Genomic DNA, 14,683 nt, shown 5'->3' with positions numbered 1-14,683 from the left:
CACGATGTAGTAATATGTCCTACTGTCAGATGAGGAAACCGAGGCTCAGAGACATGGAACCACCTGCCAGTCACTGCTGGGCACTATGCTTGTCCCATGCTTTTTCTACCTGACCTGAAGTGAGAGGGTGACTGGGAACAGGTGCCCGGGCAGACAGGAAAAGTTTTCAGGCCCTTCTTGTATATACCTTGGCTGGTCCCATCTTCCCCACAGTGTCTGAGGCCCTGGGGACTTTAGGTGGAAAGGGCCAACAAGGAACAGTGGAGGGGCAGCTGAGGTCAGGAGTCTTACTGCTCGAGAGTTCCTGATTTCTCATGTTCTGTCCCTGTCTACCAGTCACCAGATACAACAAACAAGCCCAGGGATTCTTAGCACACTGTGGCCGTGTCTATGAATGGCTCCTCACAGATGTTGAGGACAACCCTGCAGACTCTATGGTGAGCCTTTTTCAATTGAGATGACCTCCCTTCCCAGCAGTAACAGGCTAATCTAGTAACAGACCAGTAATATACCTAGTCTCCTAGCACAAGGGTCAGCACTTCCTGTTTCCTAAATGCCTCGCTACATGCCTGGTGCTGCTCTCCCACTAAAGACTCAAACATCAAGAGGTAGAGGAGACTGCTCCAGATACCTGGGGTTTACAAGCAAGAGAGCTGGATTTGGAGCCAGCTCCGGGGTCCAGAAGCTCAGAGGAAGGACTCCATAAGCCACACTCTTCCATCACATAGTATGGTACCTCTACTAAGTGCCTCTGAAACAAAGCACACCCAACTAGCAGGAGCTGCTCACTAAGGCACATGTTTGGCACTTACCCAATTCTATGGATCACCTGGTACTGGGTACACTATCCAAAGTAGTAAATGGAGCTCAGGTCATCATATCGAACTTCCAACAAGGTCCCCTTTGTACCCGCATAGTGGGGACACCATATTCTCACCTGAACATCTTAGCGATGTACTGCGGAGGACCTGAGGCTGAAGAGGTCACAGAGCCGATATCAGCAATGTGTGGAGCCACACACTCCTTCAGGATCTCCTACAAAGAAAGGTCCAGGCTGTGTAGTCCAAGATCATACCCCCAGTCCCACTCACCCTCCCAGACATCTGCTTTTCGCAGTTCCAAAAGCCTGTCTCCCACTGTGGGAAGCTCCCCCAGTACAAAGTTGAGCAACTAAGGTGGCCTGGGAGACAGAACAGCAGGCAGAAATACCTTCAGAGTCTGGGTAGCAGCTGCCACCACTTGTGAATGAGGGGAAAGAAGACAGGTCACTGCAGTTCCAAAAAACCGAGCAAGATGGCCTAGCCCCAGGTCCCGCTGCAACCTGTCAAGACAAAAAGATTCTGTGGAACCTGGCCCTGAGTCTCAGAGACCTGAGCCACCAGAACTCAGGTGAAAACATCTATTGGCCTGCAGGGTCCCTCAGGCCCCTCGGAAGACCATCTCAATAAAGCATTGTCCTTGAAGTTTACTTAAAGTGCCTTTAAGTAGCTTAGCACACAGAATGAGAGCTTGTCTTCCTTAATACATCCTTCTTCCCTGCCCCTTACATTTTCCAGAGTCAAATCAAGAGTTTTTCACATAATATACAAACGAAATAATTAAAACTGTTAACATTTTCATAACACTCCACACCAACTACTGACACAGACAATTTCACTCCAACTTTGCAGCAATTACTAAGTCCAATTCCCATTCTGTAGATGACAAAACTGACACGAGGTCACACAGTGGAGCAGAGTGAGAGTGATTCTAAACCCAAAACATAAAAACAAAAAGCATCACACTTGAGGGTCAGCAAGACTGCTCCATGGTGGGGCTCCCCGCCAACCCTGGCCACTAAGTCTGAGGAGTGATCTCTAGAGGCCTTTTCAGTAAAGAAGACACCACCCTCCCCTCTCTCTCTAAATAACACCTGGGCTGTGGAGTGGCTCAGTAGGCTACTTGTAGCCTGAGCATGAGGGTCTCTGTCTGAATCCATCAAACTCTCACAGAGCTGAGCACAGTACTGATCTGAGCACATCTATAGCAAGACAGGAGGTGGAAACAGAAGACTCCCTGGCAACTTGAGGCCAATAAGCCTGGCATATGCCACAGTAAACAATAAAGTGACCATGTCTCAAACAAGAAAGGTGGTGAGAACTGACTCTTGAGGTTTCCTTAGGACCACAAGCATGCTTACTATGGCAAGTGTACCAGTAACTCAACACTTACGAACCTACATACATCACACTAAAATTACATTAAAATCAAAATAAATAAGATCACACCAAGACTACGCATGATGGCTCACAATCGTAATCCCAGAAGTTAGGAAGCTTGAAGGAGGCCAGGTCAGGCATGTTGGCACATGTGTTTAATCCCAGAACTCAGGAGACAGAGGGATATAGATTATTTCTGAGTTCAAAACAGCATTGTTTATATGGCCAGTCAGAGCTGTATAGACACCTTCCAAAAATAAAATAAACAAAAACAATCAAAGCCAACAACTAAAGAAAACAAAGAACCCAGCTGAGCTGGCTCGGAGGGTAAAAGGTGCTTGCTACCAAGTCTGATGACCCTGGAATTCACATGATGGGAGGAGAGAACGAACTCTTAAGAGTCTGCTTCCACAAAAAAGAAAGCAATATCCCCCTCACCAAAAAGCACAGAGCAAGCTGAGAATCAGGCTCTAACTTGCCTCCAGCCCAAAGGGCACTGTCTTCTGTGTCTTGTTGCTCACAGCTGAGCAGTGGCTGCCCCAGAGAGGAAGGAACTGTACTGGAGAATGGCCATGTGCCACCTTGCTTTTCTAACATATAAGCAGGTCCTCACCCACACACCACAGGCCTTGATACTGAATGGCCTTCCCAGCCTCTGGCTCACGGCCCTCACATCTGCATACACAGCAGGCAACCTAAAGGGAGACCCTAGACTGACTTCCACCGCCCCTACCTGACCAGGTTGATGTGGGCTTTCTCCATGACCTTAAGCCAGGCCAGCAGGGGTTGTAAATCATTCTCACTGGGAACGTAGTCATATAATGCCTAGAGGTGAGACAGAAATAAGCAGGAGAGCCTCAGTCAGCAGTAGCCCCAAGAATGTTGAGCTTTCCTACTCTTGGTGAAAGCACTGTGAGGACTGGTCAGAAGGCACAGCCACCTGGCCTTCCCTGCCCCATGCAACCCTTCCAGGTCCAACATTCCAGGAACAAAAGGCTCTAGGAAAGGAAGTGAGGTGCTTCCAACACCTCCTGGGAGCCACTGAAGTACACCTTCTCTGAAGAAATGCACTTCAGTGTATATTTTGCAAACTATTTTGGGAAGATTTCTGTCTCTCTCCAAAAGCCCACCCACAGATATCTGAGGTTAGAAGCCCTTTCAAGCTGAAATCACGTAAGGTGTGAACTAGATCAGGAGTCGATGCCCATCTCCCATGACCACTGATGCAATCTCAATGGTTTCCCTCCTGTCTGCAAGCTTGGCTTTTCTCCACTGGGGCAGCTTAGCCCAAGCAACCTCACTGCTGAAGTAAGGCAGCAGAGCTGGCACCTCCATCCTCCCCCAACATCAGGCTCACCGTGATGATCTGGGCGTTGAGTTCTGCTGACAGGGTGCTAGGGCTGGGCTTGGCATGGAAGAGGTTATGGAAGGCCTGCATGGCACAGGCTGTCACAAGCTGCAGGAGACACACAGACTTAGCAGAAAACACAAAAGTCCACAGCGGCCCTGGAGCTCTCCAACTCTGCTCCATCACATGAGCTACATGGAGGCTGTAAGTTTCCTAGACTCCTGAACACCTTAAAGATTGTCATCTAGTAAGACATGGCAACCAACAAAGAACTTCAAATGCCTTAGGGACTGAGACATAGCTCAGTGCTAGAGCCTTATCTAATGCACAAAGGCCATGCATTCAATTCCAAGAACACTTTACAAAGTTAGGGCTCAACTTGCTGCCCAAGTCTGATGGCCTCAGCTTAGTCTCTGAAACCTGTGTAAAGATGGGAGAGAGAGTCAACTCTCTAAAGCAGCTCTGATCACGCATGCACAGATGCACACAGAGGAATCTGAAGTCAGCTTCCACCATGGATGACGCAGTGTCCTGTCTCTGGCTTATGGTGGAAGCAGGGTCAGGACAGAGAGCCTCTTAGCAGCAGGGATTATAAACCCATCAGGAAGCCTGGCACCACTCACTCACTGAGTTCCCTGCTACTGTTGACCCCATTCTTCCTGTGTCTAGAGCTTACCACATGGTTCAAGGTCATGACCCGAAGCAGAGTCTCACTGCAACTCTTCACCAGGCCTTCCGGGAAGCAGGGCAGCATGTCCTTCAGCAATGTTAGCATGTGCAGTGTAGTGGTAGCCTCTTTGGAACCTGGCAGGCAAAGGGAGCGTTTTAATCCTAATCCTCCTATGTTCTTCCCACTTCCCCTCCACCTGCCCTGGGCCTAGCTACCTCACCTCCAGACTTCTCAATCTCCTGAATGCAGAACTTGGCAGTGGAGACAGCAGCAGGATGATGGGCAGGAGCCTTTTCACCAAACATGAAGTCACTGCCCTTGAGAACTGAGCACACTCCATGCTGAGCAGCCTTCCGGATCTGAAGGGAAAGCAAATGCGAACAAGAATAGATCAGGGTTTTGGATACTTGGCACAACCACCACTAGCAGCCTGATGAAACACCTACTATATAATTCCCACTGCTATATCAGGATCATGCCACTACAGAATCCTAAGCCCACTAACTAACCAAATGGCCCTAAGGCAGCTCAGAGACTCAATCTTCAGACAGGGATATAGTCAATTAATTACCCAGCAACACCAGGACCACTGCTCTAAGTGTTAACAATGTGCCAGTAAGCAGTAGATGATACTTGCCTGAGGCAAAAAAAAAAAAAAAGAGTAAATATAGAACAGAAAATAAAAAAATACTTGCAGGTATTGAGGAAATGGTTCAGAGGTTAAAAACACTAGCTACTCTTGCATATCATCAGAGTTCAATATCTAGGGCCCACACAGAGACTTACAACCACCTGTAACTCCAGTTTCTAGGTATCTGGTGTTCTGGTCTGACCTCCACAGGTACCAGGCATGCATGTAATACACATACATACATGCAGGCAAAACACCCACATAGCGCTGGGTGATAGCATAGATTTATTTTTATATTTATTCTATGTGCACTGGTGGTTTGTCTGCATATATGTCTGTGTGAGGGTTCTGGGTCCCCTAGAACTAGAGTTACAAATGATTGATTGTGGTTCCTGGCAATTGAGCCCTAGCCCCCTGGAAGAATAGTCAGTGTTCTTAACCACTGAGCCATATCTTCAGCTCCAACAGTCTACTCCTTTAATCTCAGCACTAAGGAGGTAAATGCAGGCAGATCACTGTGAGTTCTGAGGCCAGCCAGGGCTACATAGTGAAGCCCTGTAACCAAAACAAAAAACAAACAAATGACATCCATATACAAATAAAAACTAATTTTTTAAAGATACTTTGGACTGGAGAGATGGCTCAGATGGCTTAGAGGTTAAGAGCACTTACTGCTCTTCCAGAGGACATGTGTTTGGTTTCCAGTACCCACATCAGGTGGCTCACAACTGCCTGTAACTACAGCTGCAGAGGACTCAACACCCTCTTGTGGCCTCTGTAAGCATATGTACACAGGTGTCACTCACACTCACACAAATACAAATAAAAACAAGTCAGGCACAGGTTATAACATGCACTTGTAAAGCCTGAAACTATTCAGGGTATAGACGGGAAGGTCACCGGAGCTTACCAGCCTCCAGCTTTGTTCCGGGTAATCAGACTCTGGGAATAAAGGAATAAGACTGAGAATGGTAAGAGCAGGACACTTCTGTGTGCATGTGTGTCTATGTGCATCTGCACACATGCATGCAAACACACATACAAAGCAAGAAAAAAACTTTTCCAACCCAGCTCAGACAGGTTGGTTCTGGGGCAGCCAGAGTCTCACCTTTGGCTTGGCATGCACAGTGAAGCTCAGCAATCCATGGTACACCTGAAGGGTGATAGGATAGCCCCAGGCCTCCAAGTCTTGCTTCCGAAGGAGGATGGCCAGGCAAGAGAGGACCTTAAAGAAAAATGTAGAAAGCCCCTCAGCTCTACAGCTACAGGGAAAGAGTCCAGGGTCTTACCCATCCTGGAAAAAAAGCCCAAAGAGATCTGTTTAAGGATCCATGGGGTACCACCTATACCACTGCCAAGAAAGGGTCCATGCTGTCACCACCCACTGAGCTCAGGACTCTGCAGGCACTGACCCATCGGAGTGCAGAGGTGGAGCCACTGCTCGCCTGGGCAGACATGATATCCATGAAGGCTTTGGAGGTATCAGAGAACTTCTTCATGAGCACAGGACTTGGCACACTGTGGGGAAAATACAGAGTCAATCTAAAGCAGCCAAAAAAAACAAAAAAACAACTGAGACAGGCCCCAGTGTTAAGGGACAAGCACTCTGGCCCACCCAATAGGAGTCACCAATCAGCACAGAAGCTCATCTTCCTGCCACTCGGGTTGTGTGCTTTCCATGCCTGAGCTCTGGGCCTCTTCCCTACCAGCCAGCCTCTAACGAACAAGGGCATCACAGGGTCACATAACTTCACACAAGCCTCTGTCCTTCCTTGTGCAACCTGGTGCCAATGATCCAGGGCCTGATGCAGAATGCTGGTGGACAGTCGAGTGTTTTCGTTTGATATTCCCCCTGGGTTTTTATATGTTCGGTCAGTTGGTTTTCTCTTGTCCTTCCAATTTTCATTTTTAATTATGTGTATGTACGAGTGTATGTGTGGAGACACATGAGTGGAGGTGTCTGTGAAGGCTAAAGTCATTGAGTCTCCTGGAACTGCAGTTAAAGGCAGTTATGAGCTGCCCCACATGGGTTCTGGAAACTAAGTTCTGATCCTCTACACTCTTAACTGCTAAGACACCTATCAAGCTCCTTTGTTCACTTTGTGAGACGAGCTCTTATGTGGCTCACTCAGTCTGGCTTCAGACTTACTACGTGGCTAAAGATGACCCTGAACTCCTGATTCTTCTACCTCTACCTCCCAAATGCTAGGGTTACAGGTTCTCAAGTATCCTTTTAAAGTATTTATTTTTTGATTGCTAATCGTGGTCACCAGGTCAAGTTATAAAAGCTACTTTTAAATGTAAACTTGACACAACCTAGAATCAACTGAGAAGTGAGTATTAATGAGGCTCTCTCTACACTGGGTTGGCCTGTAGCCATGTCTATGAGTGCTTATCTTAATTAAGCTAATTTATGTTAGAAGACCCAATCCCTGTGTGTGGTATCTTTTCCTAGGCAAGGGATCCAGAATAGTGTTAAGACTGGAGATCCAGGGCGGGAGATGGCTTAGCAGTTAAAAACACTTGCTGGGCTGGAGAGATGGCTCAGTGGGTAAGAGGTCCTGAGTTCAATTCCCAGCAACCACATGGTGGCTCACAACCATCTGTAATGAGATCTGATGCCCTCTTCTGGTGTGTTTGAAGACAGCTACAGTGTACTTACATATAATAATAAATAAATCTTAAAAAATCAACAACAAAAACAAAACAAAACAAAACAAAAAAAAATCCAGGAACCTTGGAAGGAAAGGGTTTATAAAAAAAAAAAAAAAAAAAAAAAACTTGCTGTTCTTGCAAAGCACTTGGGTTAAGTTCCCAGCACTTACTGGGTTGATCACAGCTGGAGTTCCAGGGGATCTGACTCCCCCTTCTGGTCTCCACTGTTCCTGCACATTCATGGTACACACAAATTCTCACAAATGTGCATTCTGTAAAGGTATTAAGAGGGCAGTGAATCCTTCAAAGCTGAAGTTACAGGCATTTGTGAGCTGCCTGACATGAGGTACTAAGATCTGAAACCTGGTCTTCGTGTACTTTTAACTGCTGGGCTGTCTCTCCAGCCCAAATATTTTTATCTTCAAAACCAAGTATGTGAAGGACTGAAGGTTTGCAATCTCACAGGAAAAACAATAATATCAACCAACCAGACCTCCCAGAGCTCCCAGGGACTAAATCACCAACCAAAGAATACACATGGAGGGACCCATGGCTCCAGCTGCATATGTAGCAGAGGATAGACTTGTCAGGCATCAATGAGAGAAGAGGCCCTTGATCCTGTGAAGGCTCAATGCCCCAGTGTAGGAGAATGCCAGGGCAGGGAGGTGGGAGGGAATGGGTTAGTGGGTGGGGGGAAGCAACCACAAAGAGGCAGGGGGAGGGAGAATGGAATAGAGAGATTCTGGAGGGGAAACTAGGAAAGGGGATACCATTTGAAATATAAATAAAGAAAATATCCAATTAAAAAAATAAAAATAAAAAGCCAAGTATGTGGGCTAGAAAGACATATCCTCTACCCCCTACACACACACACACACACACACACACACACACACACACACACACACACACACACTTCTGCCAAGCCACAGTTGGACTCACCGCTTCAGGACAAGGTTCAGTAGGTACGCAACAGCAGCCAGTGACTCTGGGGACTCCACTGCTTCCATTGTTGTCATCTGAGGGCCAGAGTGAGGGGTACAGATAGGTTAAATAACACAATACACACACAGAAAACCATGGGTGGCAGGTGGAACCCACATGCTGTGCTCAGAGTTATGATAAAGAACCCTCTTCAAGGTATATAAGGTTCAAATCTGAGCTCTGCCACTGTGTAACTCTGGCCTAGTAACTTTATATTTCTTATGTATCCCTGGCTGGCAATAAACTCATTGAGATCCACCTGCCTCTCTCCCTCTGTCTCCCAAGTGCCCTAGTAACCTTTTGAGATTCAGTTTTCTTCTTAAAAAATAGGGATAAGGATATTTTTATCATGCTTGGGATAGTAGTGGTTACTCTCCATTAGGATGAATGACCAACATATCTCAAAAAGAAAGGAAAAAAAGACTATCATCTTGGAGGCTAAGGATGTGGTTAAATTACTTAAAGCATATGCAAAGCCCTGGGTACAAATCCTAGTACTGTAAAACAAACAAACAAAACCACAGCAGAGATGATGCTGTATATGGAATCACAGCACTTGGGAGGCTAAGGCAGGAAGACTGACATCAGCTCAAGAGAAACCTGAGTTATACAGTGAAAACTTGTTCTAAACATAACTCCCCCAAATTGTCCTCCATCATCAGGTAACTTCTGGAAAACTCTATGATACATTCATGAGAATAAAAATAGTAAGCAGTATGCTAGTACCATTATGAAAATAACCTTGTCCTGTTTGCCCATAAAAGGACCATAGGAAACCCTAGATCACACTTTAGAAGTAATTTTTTTTAAGGATCTTTCAGTTCAAACTGGTCTTCATAAGATAGTGAACTTTTGTCTTACAGTCTGAGACAGTAAATGGCACCAGCCTTACCACCAATCCATCAGAGAACAGAAGCACTTTTACCCACTGGAGGCTGCCCTGCCCCCACAGGCCAGGGGCACCTGTTTTCTCTGGATAGCTTGACTGACTTGCTGCTCTGAACACGCAGCCCCCATCACATTCACTCACCAGAGCAGCAAAGTACTCCGTCTCTGTCTCCTTGCCTCCCTGGGATCGAATCACCTCTGTAACCGCAGCCAGAACAGCACAGATCTGCATAGGAGGAGAAAGTATCCATGATGTATCTTAAATGCAACCCTGGCCTGGGTGGCCCCTTTCCCTTTCTCCTTCACAAATTCATGTCTTGATGAAGCCCAAAGTCAGTCAAAATCAGAGCAACTGGAGCACACACCACAGGGCCTAGTAAACAAGAGGCCCAAGAAAATGACTGCTTCAAGTACACTGTTTCTTATAGAAATACCTCAGTGAACATGCATACCATACACTGCAGTCACAAACTGGAACAGTCAGTCAGCAACAGGAGATTAATAATATCCAATTCGGGGGCCAGAGTGGGGTTAGAGGGGAGGGATTAGGAGTAATAGTAATAATAATAATGATGATAATAATATACTAATACTATTTTAGACTTGATAGGCTTTTTTGGTAGTTTTTGGTTTTGTTGTAGCCCAGGCTGCCTTCAAACTAATGGCCTTGACCTTCCAAGTACTGAGATTACAGCAGGCATGTACTACCATGTGCAGAAAATGAGATTTATATGTTATATGACTACTGAAGAAAACAAAAAACAAAGAAACCAATGATGTGAGAATAATTAGATACAATAACTTAGAAATACTATTTTGTCAAAGTTGGAGAGAAGGGATATAAAATATAGCCCTATTTTAATAAACCCTATTAAATATACAACACGTTGAACAGAACCAGGTATAGCAGTGCACACCTGTAATCCCAGCATTGGAAAGGCTGAGGCAAGAGGACTACACTGAGTCTCGGCCAACCTGAGCTAGACTAAAAGACCTGTCATCAGGCAGTGTCACACTCCTTTAATCCCAGCACTTGGGAAACAGAGTCTTTTTTTTTTTTTTAAGATTAATTTATCACGTATAAGCACTCTGCAGGTGTCGTCAGACACACCAGAAGAGGGCATCAGATCTCATTGCAGATGGTTGTGAGCCACCATGTGGTTGCTGGGATTTGAACTCAGGACCTCTGGAAGATCCATCAGTGCTCTTAACCTCTGAGCCATCTCTCCAGCCCGGGAAACAGAGTCTTATGGATCTCTTAAGTTCATGGCTAGCCTGGTCTACACATCAAGATTCAGGCCAGCCGGGGGTAGAGTGAGACCCTAGTCTAAAAACAAAACAACCACCAGCACAAATCCTGGCTGACAGAGCTACACATCTACATGGCCCAGTGATTAGAATTCTTGCTGCTCTTGCACAGGACTGAAGTTTGGATCCTAGCACCCATACTGGGTAGCTCACCACTAATTCCAACTCCAGCTCCAGGAGAAAAGACTTCCATGGGCACATATACACACATGCACACACAAATCAAACTGAAATAAATAAAAAACAGGGTGTAAAGAAATAATACAAAAATAGACTAAATATGTTGAAATGCTATTATTTTATATATACTGGTCAACTACATTAATTTCACCTTTTTTTTTTTAAACTTTTTAAAATGTAGCTTCTAAAATTTTTAAATTATACATGTGCCTCACTTTACATCACTACTGGGCAGTGCTAGTCTAGGAATAGACATAGTGACCCATTAACAATACCCACTGCAGGGAACCAAACTGGAAGACTAATTATAATATTTTAGTCTATATCCCTTTGTATCATTTAGCATTTTGATGTTCTTCATCTAAACAATGAAAAATACAAACAATATTAACTTTGAAATGTCAATTAAGTAAAACATTTCTTCTTAAACAAAACAAATCCAAACCACAGTCATTCACCATGACCTTGGACACTGGTGTCCCTTGAAATTCATGTAAAAAAATCCCTGTGTGAAGTACTGTTGAGGAGATAAACATTTTTACCTCAAGGATTTTACTCAGCAGTGACATTTTTTAGAAAAGTGGAATCTGGGGCACCCCACATGGCTCAGCCATTAAAGGTACTGAACCTGCCAGGTTGAATTTGATCCCTGAGCCCTAAATAGTAGAAGGAAGAGAAAGGTCTCCCTAAAGCTATCTTCTGACCCTTGTGCCCGGGCCGTGGCACACACAATAAAAATATACATACTTTGTTGAGCATGATGACACAAACCTTTCACCCCACCCAGCACTTGAGGCAAAGGTGGACTGATCTCTATGAATGTGAAGTCAGCCTGGTCTACTTATGGAAACCTTGTCTCAAAAAAATAAACAACAGGGCTGGAGAGATGGCTCAGTGGTTAAGAGCACTGACTGCTATTCCAGAGGCCCTGAGTTCAACTCCCAGCAAACACATGGTGGCTCAGAACCATCTGTAATGGGATCTGATGACCTCTTCTGGTGTGTCTGAAAACAGCTACAGTATACTTACATAAAATAAATAAATAAATCTTTAAAAAAATAAATAACAACATAATAACATAAATAAACAACAAAAATTTTCAAATATGTAAGATCTCTACCACAAAAGGGAATTCTGCCCAAGGAGGGGATATGTAAAGGGCTCGAAGGTAAGAGAGATGACACATCATCCAGAAATACCAGCTGCTGTCATCAGAGCTGAATGTAAGAAGTCTTGAATGCGCCCCACCTACTGCCCTACAAACTGGGCAACCAATCTCCTACCTCCTTGTGAGCAGCTGAGTTGGATTCCCAGAAGCGCTGCACTTTGCTGAAGGTGACATTTGTACAGTCAGACAAGCCACTCAAAAACGTGCCGGAGGACTTCTCAGTGAAAGCCACCTCCGGGTCTTGGTCCATGGTCGTCTCAGGGGCTTGGTTTTTGCCCAGGCTCAGGGTCCCCGACTGCAACTCATTATGCAACTTCACGGCATCAACTGTCAGGTCGCTCTTTCCTGAGAACCAGAGTAACAAGGTAATGGCCCCGTTTCCACCCAAACTCCCTTTGGCTGAAAGGACAGAACTCCTAAGAAACAAACCAGAGGGTTTAGACCCCCAGTCTCAGCGGCTGGATTCCGAATCCGCTTGCAGAGACAGCCCTGTGTACTCTTGCAACTTTCAAAGCCAAGAGAAAGGAACCCCAAGATCTGTTTCTGCTTCCCTCTACTTCAGGACGTCCGGAGCCAGGGTCGTAGATGTGGGTTAGAAGTTGAGTTTTTAGAGTGCACAAGGTCCTGGGTTCGCTCCCTAACACTCCCTCAACACGTACATAAATCTAAAGAGCCACCCAAGGGTAGTGACGACCATGTATCCCAACCCTGTGGCCGCACTATCCTAGACAAGTCATTTCCCTTCAGAAGACAGTTTCCGCATCTGTCAAACTCGAGGGGCGGGTCTTCGCTGTGAGCCCCAGGGCTGACATTCTGATGTGGTAGGAATGTCAAGGAATCCCAAGCCTAGCTACCTGACGGGCGGCTGAAGAAGCGGCTGCGAGCGGCCTGGCGATGGCGGCAAGTAGTGGGGTTGCTGTCGCTGCTGTGGCCTTTCTTCCAGCGCTTCAGCTTGGCCGAGACACCAGAGGGTAATTTCCCCGAGCGACCCATGTTGACCAAACCGTGGCTCGGACTCGCTCAGAGAACACGCGTCCAGCCACGCCGAAGAGAAAGCAGAACCCACAGCAGAACCCACAGCTGAACCCACGTGTGTGTCCTCAGCCGGCTTCGCCTCCTCTTCCTCTGACGTCACTTCCCATCTCCAGTTTGTTACCACGGCAAAAGCAATCAACATCCGGTCTGAGGTTCCCTCTTTGCTCAGATATCTTATTCTGGAAAAAGTGCTGGCGTCTCGGATACTGTGGGCTCCTGTTGCACCGCCTCGGTGCGTGGTCGTGGAGAAAGCCTTATAAAACAAGAATTTCTTTGGAATTAAAAAGACAAATTTATATTCCTCTCAAAAAAAAATCGGTGTTCAAGCAGAGCGTGGTGTCTGCACGTCTGTAATCCCAGCAAACAGGAGGATTGTCATGAGTTTAAAGCCAGCCCACTCTCTACATTGTGAGATGCAAGATCCTGACTAAACACAAAAAAATAACAAAATAGATATATCTGTAATCCCAGCTCCTAGGCAACAGAGGTGGGTTGATCTCCGTGTTTTCAAGGCAAGCCTGGTCTATATATTGATATAATGAACTCCAAGACATTGAGGACTACACAGTGAGAACCTGTCTGGATAACAGACCAGAGCTACACAGAGAAACTCTCTCTCCAAAAACCAAGCCAACTAAACAAACAAATATATGACTTGACACCAAAACCTCTACACGGACCTAAAGTGCAAATTTAGCTTAGCTTTTCATTAGTGTCTTGGCCCTAAAACACTATTTGTGTGTGTGTGTGTGTGTGTGTGTAATACATGCATTCAATCACCAACTCATTAATTCAATATAATGTCTATTATACCTATGACCTAGGGACAGAAATTGAACAAAACAGGAAAAACTCTGCCTTTGCGAAGATTAAAACATAATTTTTTAATTTAAAAAAAAATTTAAAAATGTAAAAAAAAAAGAGAGAACCTGTCTCAAAAACAAACAAAAATAATAATTATTATAAAGTTAAGGGAAAAAAACCGCAAAAGTAAAAAACTATGGAGGTATAGAAATGGAAAGATCTTGGCCTCACGAGGGAAAAAAGCAACAAGCAGTGGCCTAGACTTGCTTTGCAAATTGAAACCACTAGGGAATATCCATCTGAAGGGCAAAAGTGTGGGAGCAGTGGTGCCCTCTTGGCAAGAGCACAGCCCTACTGCCTCCTTGTGCTGCTGCTGGGGTGAAAGGTTGGTATGGGCACTTTGGAAAACTGCTAGTGCTATTTGTTTAAGATGTATTTCTTAAATTACGTGTACATCTATGTGGTAGTATGGAATCAGGTGCCTGTGGAGGCCAGAAGCATCAGATCCCCGGGAGCTGGAGCTACAGGAAGTAACGAGCTGTCTGATGCCCCGTGAGAAACCGATCTCAGGGCCTTCTGCAAGAGCAGTATGAACTTTTAAAAATAAGATTTATTTATTCATTTTATGTATATGAGTCCACTATAGCTGTCTTCAGACACACCAGAAGAGGGCATCAGATCCAGTTATGGAAGGTTGTGAGCCACCATGTGGTTGCTGGGAACTGACCTCTGGAAGAGCAGTCACAAGATCTCATGTGACCCATGTTGGCCTTAAACTCACAAGCAGTTCTTCTGCCTCCACTTCCTACGTGAT

The 14,683-nt window shown here is 45.5% G+C and overlaps 1 protein-coding gene across 1 annotated transcript in view; it reads right to left on the bottom strand.

The window, feature by feature from the left end:
- The window catches only part of RRP12 (ribosomal RNA processing 12 homolog), a 32,397-nt gene extending 18,602 nt beyond the window's left edge, over positions 1-13,795 (bottom strand). The window contains exons 1-12 of the mRNA XM_080912396.1: positions 12,885-13,795; positions 12,146-12,375; positions 9,517-9,600; positions 8,445-8,521; positions 6,260-6,365; positions 5,956-6,072; positions 4,437-4,575; positions 4,223-4,350; positions 3,556-3,654; positions 2,932-3,023; positions 1,210-1,321; positions 938-1,035 (exon numbers count right to left, since the gene is read on the bottom strand). Of these exons, the coding sequence (XP_080768522.1) occupies positions 938-1,035; positions 1,210-1,321; positions 2,932-3,023; positions 3,556-3,654; positions 4,223-4,350; positions 4,437-4,575; positions 5,956-6,072; positions 6,260-6,365; positions 8,445-8,521; positions 9,517-9,600; positions 12,146-12,375; positions 12,885-13,023 (1,421 nt within the window). The 5' untranslated portion in view covers positions 13,024-13,795. The remainder of the gene's footprint in view (positions 1-937; positions 1,036-1,209; positions 1,322-2,931; positions 3,024-3,555; positions 3,655-4,222; positions 4,351-4,436; positions 4,576-5,955; positions 6,073-6,259; positions 6,366-8,444; positions 8,522-9,516; positions 9,601-12,145; positions 12,376-12,884) is intronic.
- Between the last annotated feature and the right edge of the window lie 888 nt (positions 13,796-14,683).

This window comes from Micromys minutus, assembly GCF_963924665.1.
Source record: "Micromys minutus genome assembly, chromosome: 2".
Taxonomy (NCBI): Eukaryota; Metazoa; Chordata; class Mammalia; order Rodentia; family Muridae; genus Micromys; species Micromys minutus.
The sequence above is the reverse complement of the archived record's forward strand: the minus strand, read 5'-3'. Positions and strand labels throughout refer to the sequence as shown.